The sequence below is a fragment of the Talpa occidentalis genome, unplaced genomic scaffold, assembly GCF_014898055.3.
Source record: "Talpa occidentalis isolate TD23 unplaced genomic scaffold, MPIMG_talOcc4v2.1 talOcc4.2, whole genome shotgun sequence".
Classification (NCBI taxonomy): domain Eukaryota; kingdom Metazoa; phylum Chordata; class Mammalia; order Eulipotyphla; family Talpidae; genus Talpa; species Talpa occidentalis.
The window spans coordinates 5,414,493-5,435,199 of record NW_023602073.1 but is presented as its reverse complement, the minus strand read 5'-3'; the positions used below and the strand labels follow the sequence as shown (position 1 = coordinate 5,435,199).

At 44.8% G+C, this 20,707-nt stretch overlaps 1 protein-coding gene across 1 annotated transcript in view; it reads right to left on the bottom strand.

Moving 5' to 3' along the window:
- JARID2 (jumonji and AT-rich interaction domain containing 2) overlaps positions 1 to 20,707 on the bottom strand; it is a 257,710-nt gene that overhangs the window by 130,582 nt on the left and 106,421 nt on the right. Inside the window, 1 exon segment of the mRNA XM_037518897.2 lies at positions 7,149 to 7,284. Coding sequence (XP_037374794.2) covers positions 7,149 to 7,284 — 136 coding nt within the window.

The following is a 20,707-nucleotide window of genomic DNA, read 5'->3' as shown; positions in this document are numbered from 1 at the left end:
TACCCCTACAGCCATCTGTCCCCCTGGACTAGGCTATCACCCCATGCCACCATGCATTTGCAGGCCCTCACCTGTGACACCACCATGCTGTCCAAATTCCCAATCCTGGCCCAGAAAGCCCACAGCACCCAAGGTCCTTCATGAAGCTTCTTCTGGAAGCTCAGCACTAGTGCCTTTATCAACCATCAATGGGCGTCTCAACGGCCTCCTCACAACAGACCTGATTTTCAGAGCTTTTCATCTACATTTCTCTTCTGTTTTGTTGTGTTTCACTGTTCCGGAGCGCACATCATTTTCATGTTAAAAACCTCCACATCTGGGCCTCCCCGATGGCACGGCGGTTGAGCACCACGCTGCGAAGCTGTCCACAGCCTCTGCAGCACCGGTTCGATTCCCCGCCGGCCAGGGAGAACCCCACATGGCACAGCAGACCTCTCCTGCCTCGCCCGCTGCTCCCCTCAGCAATGGCTTCGCTCCACCCGCCTGTTCTGTTCCCCACTCTGGCTCTGGTGAATTCTCTCACCCTCCCGCACTTCTGATCTGTACCCCAGTTCTTGCATAAAATAAATATTTAAAAATAAACTACACTGTACATACATTATTTCTACTTTATACAGGCAATGTATTGATCATATCACATATAAATATGATAAATTTTTATCATATAAAATTAGAAAGAAACCTTACCATTACTATAGCATGTCGCTGGAAACATAGTCCCTACTTTCTTCCTGATACGCATTGCTGCATCACTCAGTGACATCTTAGATGAAAGGAAGAATTCGAACTCTTCCAAAATGAGTGGTGTCTCCCACAACCAAAAACTCAAGTATTGCAGCAACACGCAATGGAAGCTCTGTCAGGAAATGCATTATTTAGGTTATAAACTGACTAATTCCAAGAAAGCTAGAAAAAGGAATCAAGCCATGTCAACTCTTACCATAAACATTGATTCTTTGTTCAAAACAAAGCTAAGTTGCTTTTTAAGGTGTATTTACCCTTCATTTCATCCACCTTTCGTTCACATGGAGTGTTGTCTCACACACCCGGACACAGGCTAAGAGCCTCAGACCGCAGTGTTAGACAAAACGTAATTACTCTCAAGCTGCGGCAGCTGCCTTCCCAGCAGCCTGGACTGAGCTAGGAGCTCCCGAAAGCATCCTAGCACTTATCTATCAGCAGTCAATTTGGGCAAACAAGCAAGTGGGGAAAAATTGTCTTTCCGATTAAGTAGGGGCCATCTTTTGAGCACCTAAGCCTGGAAGTTTCAGGCTGAGGAAAGGCAATTATGCAGCCATGCACAACATTCATTTACATCTGCTCTGTATCTAGCCTCCCTTCATCACACTCGGTGCCTGAATTTTGACTCTGGAGTCATGCAAGAGTGGGGCACATTATTTCTGTCACATCAAAAAGATTTTGCGGCCTCCCTGGGGCACAGGGGTTAAAGTCTCAGCGCTATCAAGCTAGCATCAGCCACTGCAGCACAGGTTCGATCCCCATCCAGGGAGCTAACCACATGGCGCAGCAGACCTCTCCTGTCTCACCCGCGGCTCCCCTCGCAACAGTGTTTTTCAGTCAGTCCACCTGTTCAGCTCCCCATTCTGTCTCTGGTGAAGACTGTCACTCCCCCAACCCCCACACCTCTGGCCTACAACCCAGTTACTGTATGCATAAAAAAAAATAAAATAAATCTTGGGGCCTCCCTGGTGGCACAAGGGGTTAAGACGCAACCTATGAAGCAATCCACAGCCTCTGCAGCACGAATTCGATACCCGGCCAGGGAGCTATCCACATGGTGCAGCAGACCTCTCAGGACTGGCTCACTGCTCCCCTCAGCAGCGTGTTTCAGTCAGTTTGCCTGTTCTGCTCCCCACTCTGTCTCTGGTGAATCCTCTCACCCCCACACTCTGGCCTGTACCCCAGTTCTTGTATGCATAACAATGAATAAATCTTTAAAATAAAAAATAAAAAATCTTAAAGATTTTGAAGATGGTCCAAAAATCTACTCTTTTCTTAACAAAAATAGGGGTGGGGGAGGGGAGCTGAGGGTGTGCCACTACGTCCTGTATCTGACCTTCCAACTCTCATCCTTGGCAGCTATTGCCAGAAAGGTCAGCACCCCTCTCTCTTCAATGAGATGGCTGGCGGCCCCCACATCATTTTCAGCCTGCCAGCTCAACAACATTAAAAATACAAATCTCCATCTCTAAGATGAAGAAACAAGAAAAATAATAGATGCATCCATGCAGCTATGACTGAAAGGAAGGTAACCAATCAATTTTTTGGATTCTCTCTCGTTTCAATTACAAGCACTAATCAAGTCCAGAAACATGCTCACATTAATCAATACTTCTAACTCCCCCCTCTTCTGAGGTCTCTTCCCCAATGAACTGTTCACGCATCTCCTTCCAAACAAATTGCTATGAAGAAAAAAGCACCCCCTGCAATTCTTATTTCTGGAATCCTATTCTCAGAGGAGGATTCCAACATTACTTCTCTCTCTCTAAGTGGCAGTCCAAAGCAGGGGAGCGCTAATGCAGAGAGCCAGGGTTAAATCTGGCCTCTGCCCTGTAGGAGATGTGTATGCAAATGCTAATCCACTCTGATGTTTATCATTTCCTCATCTTAAAAAAAAAAAAAAAAAAAGTTTTCTGAAGATTAAATGAGTAAAGTACAGGTAAATGCTCAAAGGCTGGGCCTCCCCTGGTGGCCCAGGCCATTGAGCGTCGTGCTGTGAAGCTGTCCGCAGCCTCTGCAGCACCAGTTCAATCATGGCCGGCCGGCGAGGGTCCCACATGGAGCAGCAGACCTCTCCTGTCTCGCCCGCTGCTCCCCTCAGCAGTGTACTTCGTCAGTCTGCCTGTTCTGTTCCCCGCTCTGGCTCTGGTGGATCCTCTCACCCTCCCGCCTATCTGGCTTGTACCCCGGTTCTTGTATGCATAAATAAATAAATCTTTAAAAAAAAATGCTCGAAGGCTAACTGGCACATAGTAAGAACTCAATATAGGTTAGCACTCACAAGCTTTATAAGCTTCTAGAAAAAGGACCCAGAGTCCCTGAAATCTAGTCCAGACTCCTTACGAGGCCAGAGGGCTCGCTGGAACTCAGATGACATTTACAGTAAGCAAATGAAATTCAAATACAGTTAACAGCTCCCCTCTTCTCAATATGTAATTATGTGTAGTCATTATTGTGTAGCATGTTCTTATTTATGTTATGTCCCTAATCTCGGGCCCAGCGGCTCAAGGGCCCTCAAAGAGTACATCCTGAGCCTCAGCTACGCCAGCCCATTCCTAAGCTTCTGCCCAGTTATTAAGCTAGAAAGAGGGACATTATCTACAGCCGGAAGTAGGCAGAGGCTCACAATCTGCAAAAATCTTAGCACCGCCTCCCCGCCAATCCTGCTGCAAGAAAGGCTTCGATTCCTACAGAGACACTCGTGATGCTGTTCAAATGTCACGTTTCTCTACCAGGAGAGCCAAAATACTCACTCCTCATCGCTTTAGAGCCTCAAAAGCAAGGATGGCAAGCATACAATTCACGGCAAAAAATGTAAGGTCTCTCTACTATCTTCTGCTTGCCGGGGTTATTACTGCTATACCAGACCTGCAGAACTGGGGCAGCTGAGTGCCACTGCTCAGCTTCAAGCTGCTGCTGTTGTGCACCGTTAACAAATAGCAGACCAGAGACCCTCACACAAGAGGCAAGAGAGAGAGGGGCCGCTTCTGTGTCACCCGAGCATGCCAGTGTTTCAGCAGAAGGCTGTCAGTTCGTTTTCAAACTAAATAAGAAATCGTGTCAAGTTCTTTCAACTGTTAATGCAAAATATTATAAATTTAAATTTTCCCAGGGAACTCTGGCAGAACCAATACCCTACAAACATCATTGTAAAAATGTCGAACACCTTGTTATCAGTAATACTGCTGCAAAGATATGATGAAATGTTCACCCAACTTGTGTACTAAAAGAACTACTAGATTCGGGCCTCCATGGTGGCTCGAGGGGTTAAGCGCTGAACTATGAAGCAATCTGCAGCCTCTGCAGCATGAGTTAGATCCTGGCCAGCCAGAGAGATACCCACATGGCGCGGCAGACCTCTCCTGACGCGCCTGCTGCTCCCCTCAGCAGTGTATTTCAGTCAATCGGCCTGTTATGTTCCCCACTCTGTCTCTGGTGAATCCTCTTAATCCCCGCATCTCTGCCTGTCCCCCAGCTCTTGTATGCATAAATAAATAAATCTTTTAAAAAAAAAAAAGTAGTAGTACTGGATTCTAAATTATACAATTTGCTGTAATTCCCATTCTGCTCCTATGTAATAAACAGCCATGTGACTCTAAGAAAGTCACTACCACACCTAACTCCCACAAAGCTCCATAAGGATGTTTAAATCTGCAGATGAAAATACTGGGGGCTTCTGAGGAATGTCACTACCAAGATCCCAGAGCAGCAAAGCATGAAAGTAGGGCGTACGGGCAGAGAGCAGCCACATGCTCGCCCCTTTCCCTTACATTTTCACACCCCACCTCCCTATGGGGGCTCTGCACTAAACTCAAAACCCTACCACCAAGCGGCTGTCGAGTAAAACTGGACCAATGAAATTATTTTAACTTTTGATATGAAATACCGAGGGGTTAGAGGGACTAATAACTGTGAAAGAAAACATGGCCTCGCACCTTTCATGACTGCTAAATTCACTCCCTCCCCTACCCCCAAGGCTAACCTGTCTTCCCAAGTCTCACAATGAAGAACCGCAAGAGGGTGTGCTGTGATATACAGCTGACAGCAAGGTCGGTCTACCGTGTAGCACGTGAATGATGATTATAAAGCACCCATTCAAACTCAACTGATACACGTACAGCACTCCTGGGCACGCACATTCAGAGTCTACTGCGTGCAATTGTCCCTGCTCCCAACCTCACCAGCCAGAAGAATCTTGGAGGCTCCTTGCTATTTCAGCTTTTTCTGGATCACACCCCCTAGAAGAGCACTTGGAGATTCTGGGGCATACAGAGAAGGAGTTATTGCCATGGTAACAAATCTGGTTTCCTGAGTTTCCCAGTAGCCCCCAAACAAGAGAGCCCACATTGTTTAACATGTTGACTGCCTTTAAGAAAATTATTCTCAAAACATACTTAAGTTCTGAAATAAGGAAATGTGTTTACTTTGAACTGCTACAGAAATCTAACCTACAGAACAAACAAAAAGGTGGCCTTGGAATGCTGCCTGCATAAAAACCAGTAGGAACCAAAAAAGGCACATTCATAGCAACTTCACAACCAGAAGAGAGAAGCCTTGATGTTTGTCAGTAATCGAAACCATAAAACAGAAGACGAGCCAGTCTTTATCAGGGTGAAAGGCACACTAAGATGACAAAACTATCTTTTCCTAATAAAGCCGCGATAAGAATTATTTAAAGTCTCAAGGATCCCACAGATGTCTCTGCCAAGTTTTCTTAGAATCTCTTCCTCGATATAGTCAAATCCTTGACTGTGCCAATAAAAAACAAGAGCTACAGTTAGTCACTTTGTTTGTTCTTTGACATAAATCCCACCTTTCTTTAATCCTGTCCTAAAAGCTCACTGTTTGCAGCTGGGTTGTTTTTTAATTGTTAGGAGAATCTGAAAACACTAAGGACATCACCACGCCTGAACAGCAGAATGAGGCCACCTCTTAACACAAGTGAGATCTACACCCAGAGCAGTCACTGCTCTATCTTACTTCACGAGAGTGGACAGTAAGCCGCAGGCCCTCACTCAAAATTTAATCAAGCAAAACATTATGTTCAAAGTGAAGCAATGACAAGAATCATCACGTCCAGGACCATCACACCAACTACTCTCTCAATAGAGACTTCACTATCACAAGCAGCCAAGAAATGGGCGGGGTGCTACCTGCTGGAGGTCCCACAGCACAGAGGGGCACAGAAGGCACACTCGGGGTGCTCATACACTTCACTACTTGCTTTGCTTTTGCCAATGCTAAAGAAATTCAAAAATGGTCTTTCCCACCCATGTTGGCCCTGACGTCCTGAGAGTCTTGTTTCAAGTCACACAAAACTGAAAGAGGGTGACAGAACACAGGTGGGTGGCCGAGCAAGTTCTGGCGAGGCCAGGGAGGTCATCGCAGCCGAGCCTGCTATGGGTATATGGAAGCAGAGCAGCAGATCCTATCTGCAGGGACTCATCCCAGTAAGAGGCGCCCAGACACCTTACAACTAAGCAGTGGAAGCTGTGAGTGAGCTTGTCACCCTGCACCCTCACGGACTGTCAGGTACCCCACATGTAATAACTCTTATTACCCATGACCAGAGCCAACGCTCTCCAGAAGAGAATTGCTTCTTCCTCTTCTCCTGTCTCCAAACAAGCACAAACCACAACATGATCATTCATTCACATTTATCTGTAATTCAAAAAGATGAATAAATACACAAGAGGCTGTGGAATGCCACTCACAGCCACGTGCTCCAAACAAAGCAACAACAACAAAAACATGTCCACAACAATCAAATGCTTCTTCTGAAATGGCTTTCACCGGACGATTTCATCTAAACCATGCTAACCCTGTTAAAAAGAGACATCAGAATAAAAACATCAGAGCAAGTTTCCGCTCAGGCTTCTGGGATCCAGTTGCTCCAAGAATCCCATGCCACTGTATACCTGCTGCCGTGTAGCAACCTGCCCAGCCTGATCAGCAAGGAAGGAAGCGGGTACTTAGGAAGCTGGTGAGTCAGAAAGCTGCAAGGACAGTGGGCATGCCATAGATTTAGGCTACTTCCTATACAAACAGGGGATAAGAACGAGAAATCCCACACTGAAACAAGATCATCAAAGATTTCTACTTGGGTAGAAAGACAGATAACCACAGGAAACCCCTTAAGACTGTGCCACCACACTCAACCAAGAACTGGCAGAAATCAGATCACAGCCCTGGTCGTGTCTACAGGGAACAGAATAACTAAGGCACCCTGCCAGTTGCATGATGCAGCATTTAAAGGAACATAAAAATGCATCTATAAGCCCAATAGGATGTTCAGAATAACTGCCATTAAGGGCCTAGCCTGCGATGCACAAGCTGCCCAAAACACGTCCAATTCAGAAACAGGCCCGTGCCAAGTGGGATCATCCATTTCCAACCAGTCAACTCACCATTCACTGCTTTCAGGCTCCCAGCAATGCCTTCCCCGTGCTGCCTCTTCTGGGCATTCTTGAACTCCTTCAGAGACAAGTAAAGGACTTTACGTACCACCCGTTCTTCTGACCATGGAATCCCATCACTGTCATCCTGGAGAAATAAAAGAAAAGGGAGAAAGAGGGTTACTTCAAAGAGAGCAAGCAGATGCCGAGTCAGGATAAACATTTTTTAATTTCCTAACAGGAATCGCACGACCCATACACAGGTTCAGAGATCAGAATTACATGGTATGCGCCCTTCCCAAATCTGCAAAGACCACAAAGCAAAAGGCTAACACAAGTGCTGTAAGAGAGACTGAAGAAAGACACAGCCCTCTCCTTCTTTCAGAGACTCCAATGCAAATGCAAATGTCCTCTTTAGTTAAGGCTGCAGTTTTAGATTCCTGGCAAAGGTTAGAAAAAGGAGCCACCACACCAAACCAGGGGTGCCATGAACCTCTGTCCTGAAGTTTTAGTAAAGTCAGTAAGTGACATCAGAATGCCCCAGTCCTCACACACACAGGCTGCACTCTCTTTTGGAAATGTTTCTTGTCGTTGGGGGTTGGTACTATTGATATCACCGAGGAATTTCCAGATCAATCAAAAGAAACGAAATTGGACCTACAGTGGCCTCTTAAGGAAATGAGTCTCAAATGAAAAAGACAGACCACTGCAGAAAAAGGCAGTGGATCTTGGGATAGAGAAAGGAGAGAGGGCAGAAGTCAGGCCTTGTGGGAGAGATTTAAAAAAGAAGAAAAAAAGAAAAAAACTAACAGGTTTTAAACGTCTAATATGGAAGCATGTTTCTCTTACACCTGTTGAATCTCATTCAATGCATGTTCTTATAAGAAGGAACAAAAGGAAGATGAGGCTGGAGAAGGGGTACTGAAGTCAGCAGAGATCATTTCCAGGAGTTAAGATAAAAAGTGTAAAATTAGAAAGCAACAAAGAAAAAAGTGTGTGTGTGTGGGGGGGGGGGAGACCTGAAACATTAAGGGCCAGGTCCAGGAAGACAGAGGTGGTAGGTATATAAGCTGAGGTGTTTCAGGGAACCAGCAAGAAGGTGTTTTGGTTTTTGTTTTTATAGGATTGACTTATTTATGCATACAAGAACTGCAGTACAGGCCAGAGGTGCATGGGGTGAGAGGATTCACCAGAGACAGAGCGGGGAGCAGAACAGGTGGATCCATTGAAATCCACTGCTGAGGGGAGCAGCAGGTGAGCCAGGTGAAGTCTGCTGCACCATGTGGGTCAGCTCTGGGGCCAGGGATTGAACTCACGCATGCTGCAGTGGCGGACAGCTTCATAGTGCTGAGACTTAACCCCTAGCGCCACCAGGGAGGCCCAACCCCATGGTGGCTTTTAAGGAACAGTGTTGATTCATGTGGCAAAGGATATTCACTGTTCTCTTCTAAGGAGTCCTTGGTTACACAGACCCACTTCAAGACTTAAGCATTTTATAAGAGTTTAATTTAAAGATACAAGTGTTTGAGCTTCTCAGACATTTTGGGCCTGAGGAAAATGAAGGAAACATTAACACTGTGGGTTAAAAAAAAAAAAAGGGTAGGATTTTGACTATCCAGGTTCTTTTTGTTCAAACAGGAGGCCAGATACCTCCAAGGTGGACCAAGTTGGAACTTAGGGGGCTGCCTGCGCCATGTCCAACAGAACTGGCTGCTACTCACACTCACGGCTGCTGTGGGTCACGGAAAGCCTCCACAGGACTGTCAGGGGGCTAGAATATCTGAGGTCTTTTCAAGGTCACGATTTCGTACACTTAGCATAAACACAAGCTACATCTTAGAAATTCAACCACATAGACATTCTAAGCCCTAAATAACTAAGCAGTGCGTTTGTTAAGTCTCAGGAGTTTCCGAGTTCTTCTGTATCTTCCTAGCTCAGCCTCTACCTTCCGTAATGAGGGGAAGAGAAGGCCAAGCCAGAGAGAGCTAGGATTTCCACCTCCCCCTTGCAGGCCTTCTGCTCCCCATGGGCCTGCCAAGCTGAGATTTCCGTCTGCTGGGGCAGCCCCTGTAGGGGAGCAGAGCATGGCCAATGTTATTCAAACAGTTCAAACTTTAAATGTGAAAGCTCAAAGCAGCCAGCAAACTCTGCTTCAACCTGACAGAAGGAATGCACAAACTTTCTTAACTGCTATTGGTGAAAGTCACTGAAGACCTTCCTAACAGGGCTAAAAAACAAAACAGCAGCACTCCAACTAGGGCTCAACTGAAGAGCCAAAAAGCCAACCTGAGGAAAAGTCGGGAAGTTTAGCTACACAACACAGAACAGAATTACCTGGATTCACTTTTTTTTTAAAATATATTTATTTATAGAAGAACCGGGGTACAGGCCAGATGCGCAGGAGGGTGACAGGATTCACCAGAGACAGAGCGGGGAACAGAACAGGCAGACTGACTGAAATGCACTGCTGAGGGCAGCAGCGGCAGCGGGAGAGGTCTGCGCGCCATGTGGGACCCTCGCCGACCAGCAGGGATCAAACCCAGGCTGCAGAGGCTGCAGACAGCTTCACAGCTTGGCACTCAACCACCTGCGCCCCAAGGGGAAGCCCTAGCTGGATTCACTTTTATAGCCACTCCCTTTGACTTTGTCTGGAAGCTCCCCGAGACTGCCTGGAAGTCCCCTAGATTAGCATTTGCCTCTGAAGAATGTCCTCAACATGGAGGAGGGGTCAACCACATTCTCAGCCAGTCAGGCCAGCACATGAAGGCAGCCGGACACCAAGTGCCTCACCAGCAGAACTTTCTTCACTAGAACCAGGTCCCCATCTCATCGCTTACATCTCCACAACAAACAGTGACGTGATTATAAACTATTATTACCTACATACACACAACTTACAAATTACAAAGACCCAAAATAGCCTCAGTGCAAAATTCCTGACGATTTACTACATCCTGCTCGTGCTGGTGCCTTTTTTTCTGACTTCAGGCTTCCGTGAGAGAATTACAACCCCTGCAACTAAAAATCTAATTATAACATCCACCATGTCAGTTGAAAAGTCCCACAAAGGAGGACACATTTAAGATTCACTTACTGACACAAGCAGCTTTATCATACCTATAAAGTACTTTAGGTAGAAGAAAAGCAAATCCAGGGCCCAGATGATAGGGTTTCAAAAGCTAAGATACTAAAAATCAACCTCCTTCCCTTTAAAAAAAAAAAAAAAAATCAGTGTTCTTTCATCATCTAGAGAGCCGGTCAAGGCTTGTCACCTCCCTCAATGTTGATGTAAGAGACAAACCTACTAGATAATAAGATGACTCTTCTGTTTCCAAACGCTCAAGAGAAGATAATAATTCAGAAATTAAATTAATAAGCTGCATTTTGCAGCGGCGGTAATAATGAATCACCCTACTTTAAACTTACAGTCCTCCCTAGTGGAATTCAAAATGCAGAAAGCAAAATGGGCCTGCACCAACCAGGAGACCACACAGAGCCATCCAGAAGGGCAGGAGCTGGGGCCTTCCAGCCAACACTCACGCTGCTATAATCTCACTGATCAGTCCAAGTACTTAGTGCTCTAGAAACCTCGTTACCTATCATTACAGGTCACACACTGGAAACACAAACACCTCTCTCAGAGCTTGTAGAGCCTGTTAAGTACACAGCCTCCCTCTACCTTCCCCTTTTCCAAAGCTGTCTGATTTAATCAACCATTTAAAGGGTATCTGTGTGATATCAGGAAATAATTTCTCCTGTTTACCTCTTGTTAACCAACATCGTGAATATGCTGGATAATGAAAGCGCTCAAAAACATATTTCTGCAAAAACAACAGAAATTCAAGCTCTATCTTCTTCTTTCCATTCAACCTTAACCCATACGCAGCCGGCCAGTAACCTTATGTAATATCCAGGATGTTTTTCGGGGAAGTGACTGAAATTCCTGCAGTTTTCTTGACTTCAAACACAGCTACTCCCCACAGGAACTACTCCTGAGGGGGCTGGCCTGCACCATTCACTCTCAGCAGGAGCACATGGGCCTCCTGAAGAAATCCTTCCACACAGGGGCTGCCATCACCTCCCAGGCCCTACCCCTCAAGACCACGGTGCCCTAACCTTCAGCTAAATACTGACCACTTACTTCACACAACACTCCCTGGACACTAGCTAGTCTTCTCCCTGCCTCGATCACTAACATCTATCCAGGATCCTTTTCCTGGGATCTCCCAGCAGCCTCCCACTACATTCTCCCCACTTCATGTATGCAATTATTTATTACCAAGTCACTGTTTTCAAGTCAACAGATGACCATGCTACAGTGTTCAAAAAATCTAACATTTCCTCTTTTGATTGTCAGATCACTCCAGGCCCTAGAACTCCCTTCTCCACACATGGAATCACTCAGCATTTGATGGGGAGACAAAAGGATCACTCAAGATTTGACAGGAGGAAAAAAACCTTGGCTCCTTCTAGAATGCTCCCATAGACATTCTCTGTCTTTCCTGGCTTAGAGGAAGACACAGGAGGAGAGTAGGCACTGACAAGGCCAGCAGCTTCACAGTGATGCCCAGGGTTTGTGTCTGACCTTATGACTTTAGCCATTAAAGATTTAAAAATGGCTACTGCCATAGACCTCCGGGTTGACAGCCCATGAGAAACTAGAAAGGGACAATTGATCCTCGCAGACAATGCACCCATTTTCCTCACTTCTGCCCCCTCTTATCTATTTATGTGTTTCCCCAGCCCCCAAACAAATGCTGTGCATGCACCAACAAAAAGTAAAACATTTGGGGGCCTCCCTGGCGGCACAAGGGGTTAAGCACCGCACTATGAAGCAATTCACAGTCACTGCAGCACGAGTTCAATCCCTGGCCGGTCAGGGAGCAACCAACATGGAGCAGCAGACCTCTCCTGACTCCCGCTGCTCCCCTCAGCAGTGTATTTCAGTCAGTCTGCCTGTTCTGTTCCCCACTCTGTCTCTGTTGAATCCTCTCACCCAGACATCTCTGGCCTATACCCCAGCTGTTGTATGCATAAATAAATAAATATTTAAGAAAATTAAAACACTTGGATGTGCTATGAGGAAAAGCATGAAATTCATTACATAGATCTGCATTCACCTTTACTGATGGCTAAAAATCCTTTTCTTTGGCAAGTACAAGACTAATCTTCAAAAGTGAAAGTGGCAGGGTTGGTTATCTTTCCATTTGCAAAGTCTTTGCCAATCTTCGAAATAAATAGAGAATTTATCAAAAATGGCACGTGGGCAAAAACTGAACTGGAATGCTTAAGATTATAATCACTATTACAAAAAAAAAAAAAAAAAAAGAAAAGAAAAAAAAAAGAAAAAAGAAAGAAAGAACACAGCACCACACCACCTAACAATCCTCCAAAGCTGACAAGTCCAGGTTCTATCACCTCCTTCCACCCAGGTTCTTGTCAACTCTAAGTGTGAGCCACAGACCACCTATACCTTAACCCCTAGGCATCTTGCTAGAAAGTCAAACTCACTCTAGACCCACGTAATCAGAATCTGCATTTTTACAAGCTCCCTGGGTAATTCCTCAGTACATTAAAGTTTCCAAAGCTCTACTGTACACACGAGTTTCTGATCTTGTGTTCATTTCATATCATGTTTAAATATCCATCAGAATACAGGCAAAGGTAAAGACAAGGTGAGAAATCAAGATCAATACTGCTAACATCTCTACCTACAGTTATGGTTTCTCCTGTCATAATGAAGTCTGTATTAATAAGCTCTGAGAAATCTTCCTCTGACTTCTTATCACCAAGCTCAAACAAGTGATCAAATAGTAAAAGATGGAAATAAAGGGGTAGAATGTAATGTTAGTATCATGAATTGTTCCTGTGTGACTTGGGCCCTCAAACCTTCATCTTCTGATTACCCAATCTGGGTTGGCTTCCCTTTAAAATCTGACATCCAGAATCAAACATGTATTCCAACATGTGAAAAATATTCCTCATAGGACCAACATATGCAATAAGAACACTTCTCTGTCCATACACAAATCCCAGAGTTGGTATAAATTTCAGCAGCCACATTACACTGTAGGATCTCATTAAGCTTGCAGTTAACTAGACCCTCCATGGTGATTTTATTTGTTGGGAGTCAATGTTTTTCATGATGAAGTAAAACCCAGAGGTCCCCAATCTGACAAAAAGCACAGCTCCTAGTGCAGAATTCGTTCCCGTGATGCTCTGCTCTACCAAAGCAACACACAGCACAGTCCAACAAGAGAAAGCCACACGTGCATAATGGAAACCAAGCAGAACTCCTTAACCACATGAAGTACATGTTTTCTTTTACAAGACAGAAAAGACAGTACAAGATGGACTGGTTACAGGTTGTCCCTCCTGTACACAATAGGACATAACCTGGCTTCCCGCCTTGCCAGACGCAGCACTGGGGAACAATCCCCAGGAGAGCACTGAGCAGGAGGAGATCAGCAGCTGCAGTACTCATCCCTGACCACCAGGCTGCTGCTTTAAGCAGCCCCTGGGGCAGGGAGGGTGAGCCTGGGGAAGTTGAGACCATATGTTATACGCAATATGAATCAGAGCTACAAAAGCCTGACATCATGATAGCCAAAGGTCTGTCTGAACCTTACTCCATTTATACCTGTAGATAATTTATCCACAGCTGGCCACAGCTGTGCTTCTTGGCCGTGATAGAGGATTGTGTAGGTACGATCATTCGCTACTTGGATATGCATCAAAATATGTTCTGCAGAGGTTATATGGCCTTGGCAGCCGTGAATTCCAAATATAGGAGAAATGGAATTGGGACTAAGCTGGTTGAGAAAGTTATACAAGCCATGGTGGAAGGAGATTGTGATGAGGTTTTGAAAGCAGAAATAACATGTCAGCTGGGGCTTCCTGGTGGCACAAGGGGTTAAGACGCAGCCTATAAAGCTATCAGCAGCCACTGTAGCATGAGTTCAATCCCCGGCCAGGGAGCTACCCACATGGCACAGCAGACCTCTCCTGACTCACCCACTGCACCCCACAGCAGTGTATTTAAGTAGAGCCGCCTGTTCTGTTCCCCACTCTGTCTCTGGTGAATCCTCTCACTGCCCCCCCACAGCTCTGGGCTGCACCCCAGTTCTTGTTATTTTTTTTTTTAAAGATTTATCCATTTATACATATAAGTCAGCTTTGACACTTTATGGAAAAGTTTTGTTTTCCAAACACTATTAAAATGGAGTTTGTGCACTGTGAGTTCTGCCCAGGAACTCTCATGAAGGGATGGGGTGGAGGGCAAAAGTATGAATAATTTCAAGTGCACCTTAGTTATCACCTACCCCAAGTCTCCAGTGAGGTCATAAATTCCAATCAATAAAGTTTTAATAAAGCCTGAAATTAGGCATTCTAACTAAAATAAATCTGCTGATCACTCAAAATGCCCCCCCCAATGATCCTTGCTTTAAATCACTGGACTATTGATTTGATTGATTATACACTATAACTGCGACACGAGTTCTGCTAATTTACTGTCTCGAGACTGATCCGTTCACTGATACAGGAAAGTCATTCCCTCCACCTCCTCCGTGCAGTCACACGCCAAGCAGAGCCTTCACATGCAGCTGCTCCCCAACAAGATGGGCCTTCAATATCTCAAGAAACAAGGCGATCCTGGCATTAAGACGGGAGTGAGGAAGAAAGCAACAGATACCCTTGGTGCCGTAACGATATAAAAAGTGACCATGACTATAATGCCAGCAAACAAATACTGGAATAGACCGTGTACCAGACTTGGGCTCGGAGCTGACAGGGCAAACACTCATGGCTCCCTGCTCAGGCCATCCCACTCCATCCTGCTCCCCCTCCCCATACCCCACTCTCCAGGTATAAAGTCTGCATCACAGCTTTCTCCCTTAAAATGGGTAAAGGAGGCAGAAGAGAAGACAAAATGGGTTGAAAAGGAAATAATCGTGATATTTTTCGAGAGACATTTCGGTCTCTTGCCATAGGTCACAGCTCCAGAAAGAGCAGCTGGCACGTGCAATCGGGTAGTTAATCGGTCCACTGCGTGGCAGGTGCCAAGTCAGGAAACACAATTTCAAAAGTCAGAAATCTGTTATTAAAGAGAAAACGCCAAATATGTAACTAGCAATGACTCCTAAATGAAAACAAGATGAAAATTACTTATTAAGAAGTGAATGGAAATGTTTCATGAGCGCCAGCGCTAGCTAGATTAGTAAGAGGGAGGGGGGAGCAGAGGAAAAGCAAGGAGGGATTTCCTCTCACTGGCCTGTACAACCTTGTGTACCAGAAAGTCTCAAATCTAGGAGCATATCCAAAGCATCCTATACATTTTACCCACGTCTTTCTTTTTATTATGGTTTCAAATTCAGGTCCTCTTGGTTTAGAAGATTAAAAAGAAGGACCCCCAAAAGGGCGGGAAAAAGTAAAAGGATAAAAGAGGAAAAAGTACATTTCTCATAGTTTTTGAAAACACATTCTCTAACAATTATAATTTTTAAAAAGTGAAATGGAAGATAGTTAGCTTCCTGTAACTTGTGAACAAACTACAGAGACTCATGCATCACAGATAATGGCCATGTGCTTCATCACCCCAACCAAGGACACTGTTAATGATGATGCAGGGACAACTGGTGGCTATGGGACGTAGGTCACCCGATTTTACCAGGACCCTTCCAGCAGATGTGAATACATTTAAAAAGTATGGGGGATGGGGGGGCCTCCCCTGATGGTGCAGGCGGTTGAGCGCCCTGCTGTGAAGCTGTCCTCAGCCTCTGCAAGGCTGGTTCGATCCCGGCGGGCCGGCCAGTGAGGGTCCCACATGGCGCAGGCAGACCTCTCCTGTCTCGCCCACTGCTCCCCTCAGCAGTGTACTTCGTCAGTCTGCCTGTTCTGTTCCCTGCTCTGGCTCTGGTGAATCCTCTCACCCTCCCACGCATCTGGTCTGTACCCCGGTTCTTGTATAAACAAATAAATCTTTTTAAAAAAAGATTTATTGAATTAAAAAAAGTATGGGGGGGCGTGGGGAGGGAGAAGAGTGTAGTTTACAACAACTCAGATCATTTTTAACCTTGTCCCTAAAGTTTATAATTATGCAATGCATACCAAGGATCCGGAAGTATGATATATGCCTTTGTGTTAAATTGAAATCTAGAACTCACTGTTTTAAATGTCAACCTGGCAGGCACAGTTCCATGAGGCATTAAATTGTGATGTGCCCATTTAGAACCTTTTAAAAAGAGAATGAAGTCGGAGGCCCCACACTATCCTAAGCTGGAGGAACAGGAAATGCCACATAATAGTGAGGACAGTCTCACATCTGCAGGAGGTGACCAATAACAAAACAAAACTTAAAAGACAGGGTCCAAGAGAGAGGTGGGGGAAAAGAATTGACAGTCCTTTCCTCCTCCCAGGGAAAATGACTCAATACCTATAAATTAATACCTTTTACTTTCAGGGGAATAAGTTTCTAATATACCTGCTGTTAAAATCATCCCACTTAATACAATTTGTTGCTGTCTGAAATGCCAGCCTCTTCCATCAACAGTATGAAGTGAGAACAATGAAAGGTGACAACAAAAAAAATGGTTGGGGACGCTGATTCCTGGCAAAGATTCAATACAAACCAGGATTTACAGGTGAGAAAATTTAAGAAAAATAAGGAGAGAAAAAACTTATGCTAAAAGCACAGTTTCTTCCCATTTAACAAAACAGTAATTATTGTCTCGATTAGAGATCTATCAGATGTAATCCATTTTTTAGTTTCATAAAATGGCTCCATGTCGCTATTAAAATATCAGGAAAATCAGGGGAATATTCACATCTAGACATAAAATAAGTGGCCAGGAAGCCGCTGACTCCCTAAACTTGTAAATGATGTTCCTCTGCCTTGATTTTAAATTAAAAGCACTTCAAGCAGTAAATTTCCTCAGACAGACATGCTTCCCAGGATAAAGTAAACGGTCTGAAAATGCTTATGCAAGGAGAGTTTTACTTCTTCCAAACTCCCATTAAATAATGTGTACTTATCTTTGATTACCGCCTATTTAAAAAAAAAAAAAGCTACAGCTAAAATTGGATTAAGAACTTCTGCTGAAAACGATTTATTGCATAACACAACTCTGACAGCCTGAATCTCCGGCCACCAACTGAGCCTTTATAAAAATCTGCTGGGCAGCTGCCAAGTCAGCTCTTTTGCATCTGAGCATGTCAGACAGCGCCGTTGTCAAGGCAGCAGGAGCAGGGCCTGCGACATCGCACAGCCGTGGTTAAACGGTGCAGTCCGGGGAGAGCTGCATGGAGGGCTACGCAACATGGGGTTCAACCCACTTGCAGCTCTTCCTCTGACAGTTTGTTGTTTCAACAGACTCAAGAAACACCCAAGATATACAGCAGGATTATTATCTCCAAGAATCAGCAGAAATCTGTATTGCCAATCTGCCTCATTGGAGGGGTGGGGGAATTAAATCAAATTACAAATAAATAATTGCCTGGTGTCTTGGAGAAACAAATCAGAACAGGGGACCATTCAGAATCCACAATGCTGACTGTACAACAACTTCATTTGGGAATAAATTAACAAGAAGGTTCCCAAAGGAATTCTAACTGATTTGGATGCTTAATCATTAAAGCCTTTTTATGGTAATAAGAATACTCCCTTTAAAATCCCCAAAAAGGCATATTCTGATCTATACTTTTCAACAGAAAAGCCACTGGCTATGTGGCTATTTACAATTAACTTAATTAAGTCCCATAAACTGCACTTTACACAACCCAAGAAGTTAACAGTCATAAGTTCCTTGAAACGGACAACACAAGCACAGGATGTTTCCATTATCACAGAAAGTTCTAATGACAGTACGATTCTAGAGCATACATTTGCATTTAGAGTTTCAAGGGACTGCGGCCTACTTGTAATACACTCTCTGGGTTCCTGAGATAATCTTCAGAACGTGGATCTTTATCGGGTTTAGCAGAAAGTTCTGGGATGCAAGAATAACTTGCATCAGAAAATTAAAGTTGAAAGTAAGCAAGAAGTACCTGAAGTACAGCTACCCAGTCACACAACTCCTGCCTGCCACACCTGGCCTTTCAGTTCTGCAGGGGGTGTGTGCAAGACAGAGTCTAGAGCACTTGCTGCATTGCTGCAAGTAAGTCTCCGCAGGAAGGACTCTCCCCAAAATGTCCACAGCAGGTTTTTGGTCCAAAACAACAGACCCTGGCTTGTGGAGCTAAGGTCAATGAGGGCCCTGCGGGTCAAATAAACTTAATGAAGATTACCAGGTTTCGGGTCAGCTCCAAGGAGGCAAAACAAACCCCACCTTTTTATTGGAGAAACCTATTTGAAGACAGGGAAGTTACTTTGTTTACTGCAACTATCCAAAGGGGTGGGAATTTCTCCCCCTTGTGCCTACACCTTGAAGACACACAAAGCTTTTTTTCTGTGCCTTCCAAAATTCTTCTACGGAATGCCCTAGAAAATAAATCTTTAGGGTTAAGACCACACAAGTGCCTGTCTACCAGGCAGTATCCACCAGCCAGTATCCCAGCCCCAACACAGTGACTGAGGCTTGGCCACTGCCCTGGGACTGACAGGGACGGACAGTCCAGGTAAGGGGCCTGTGGGTCGGGGTAGCAGATTAGGACAAATTTACACTTTGGCTTTCTGGGCCCCAGGACACGGCTGTGCCAGTTTTACGATCTCAGTCAATATCTGACTGACGTACTGGGCTTGCTGCTCAGCAGTGACCACTCACCCTGGCCAGAATATCAGCCTAAGTGGACACTTAACCCCAGGGGGCTGATTTTGCCTAATTATGCTACATTATAAACAACTGGATTTGTTTTGTGACATTTCATGAAATTGTTCAAATTTCAGTAAACAAATACACCCCGTCTCTGGATTTAAAATAAACTGACACGGTGCCACATTTATTCCAACAGGCCTGAGCGCCTGTGCATGTGGCTTCCAGCTTTCCCCGCAGTTAGCAACTGCCCTGGGATTGTACTGCACCCCCGTTATGACAGGTATGGGTCTCCAGATACATGTTAACGTCTGCTTTCCTCTCTAAATATCACCTCCCAGTAATAATATATGTAAACCATTATGTAACGAGCCACACACTCATTTTTTTCATGTGCATATTCTCCTCTGCATTTTACAACTTGCCTATGAAGTGTTATGACGCACTGTTTCTAAATGATGAACCTGAGGCGCCTGGGGTGTTAAGACAGATGGTGTCCTGCCTAGTTTGTGCGACTCCAGAGTACCTGCCATTTGCTTTATTCATCTATGTGTCCCCAATGCATAAAGATGAGTCTAGCACACAGCCGACATACAGTAACATTTCATAAAAGTAAACACAGACCAGACAGGTGAAAGCTCAAGGAGAGAACAGTGACCTCTGGGGAAGAGGCCTGGATTCAAGTGCAAAATTACAGACCTGGGGTGTGGTTACAAACTGGAGCATTCCTAAGAAATGACGACAGGGTCTGATAAACCACACCTTCAGGTCCCAGCCCGTAGTCTCTCCCAGGTGGTGCAGATGCTGTTGGTCCAGATCACCCCTGGAGAGCCAGATGCAGACCGGCTGAGCTTTGGATCGGACTGCCACGCTCGCCTCCATGAAAACTCTCCCCCTTGCCACTAAAAACACTATGACTGCCAAATGTAATGCAAACTTTTCCTTGGCCGTCTGACATCCCCCTGGTTTTTCCTGATTCTTCAACTCTGGTTTTTCTGTCCTTCCTAATCTCTACTTATGATCTAAATATCCATGACAATCTCCCCAACCCCCACATCTGCCTATGATTATATTTCAATTAGCCTCCTTGTCTACGCTAGGTTTGGAAACTAAAGCGGGACCTGGAACCTCCTTTTTTATTATTCACGCTCTCTAATCAGGCAGTGCTGGCTCTCCAATCCTGGGACACGGACACAGACTTTCAGAAGAAACCTCTCCTCTCGCTCTTATAGAAGAAACCTTCCAAAAGAACTGCCACCAACCAGGTTCTTCTCCTCAGACACCTCTAAAAACAGTCACACTGCGCTGAGTTAATTTCTGAAACCTTCAGTCCATGTCTTTCTCTACTCAAGAGTCTTCCAACGTTCCTTAATGGCTACAGGGAAATTTCCAAGTTTCCTGGCATGAAATAGAAAAACATTATGTAATCAACGTACCCAGAGAGTTTGTAGTTCTCCCACAATGCTAATACCCCCAACAGATAAAGTGTGAACAGGTCAAGTAGCTGCAACAGTGTTCCTCTTTTCAACCCTACCTCAAAACAAATATCAAGAAACAGGTACTGGTGAGGAAGTAAATATTATTAATGACTTGAACAGTAAAAACAGACTCAAAAGAGATACAAAAAAAGGGAATTGAGAATAGACTTGTAACAATACTCTGGTACCAAGAAATAGATGAACAATTAGAATCAATTCACCAACCATGTCCGTTTACTCAGTTCTTGCTTTTGCTATTACACAAAATGCAAGATTTGATGTGGCCAGGATCTTTAGCACAAAACTTTGTGTTCAAACCAGTCACAAATAAATTAATCTACTCCTA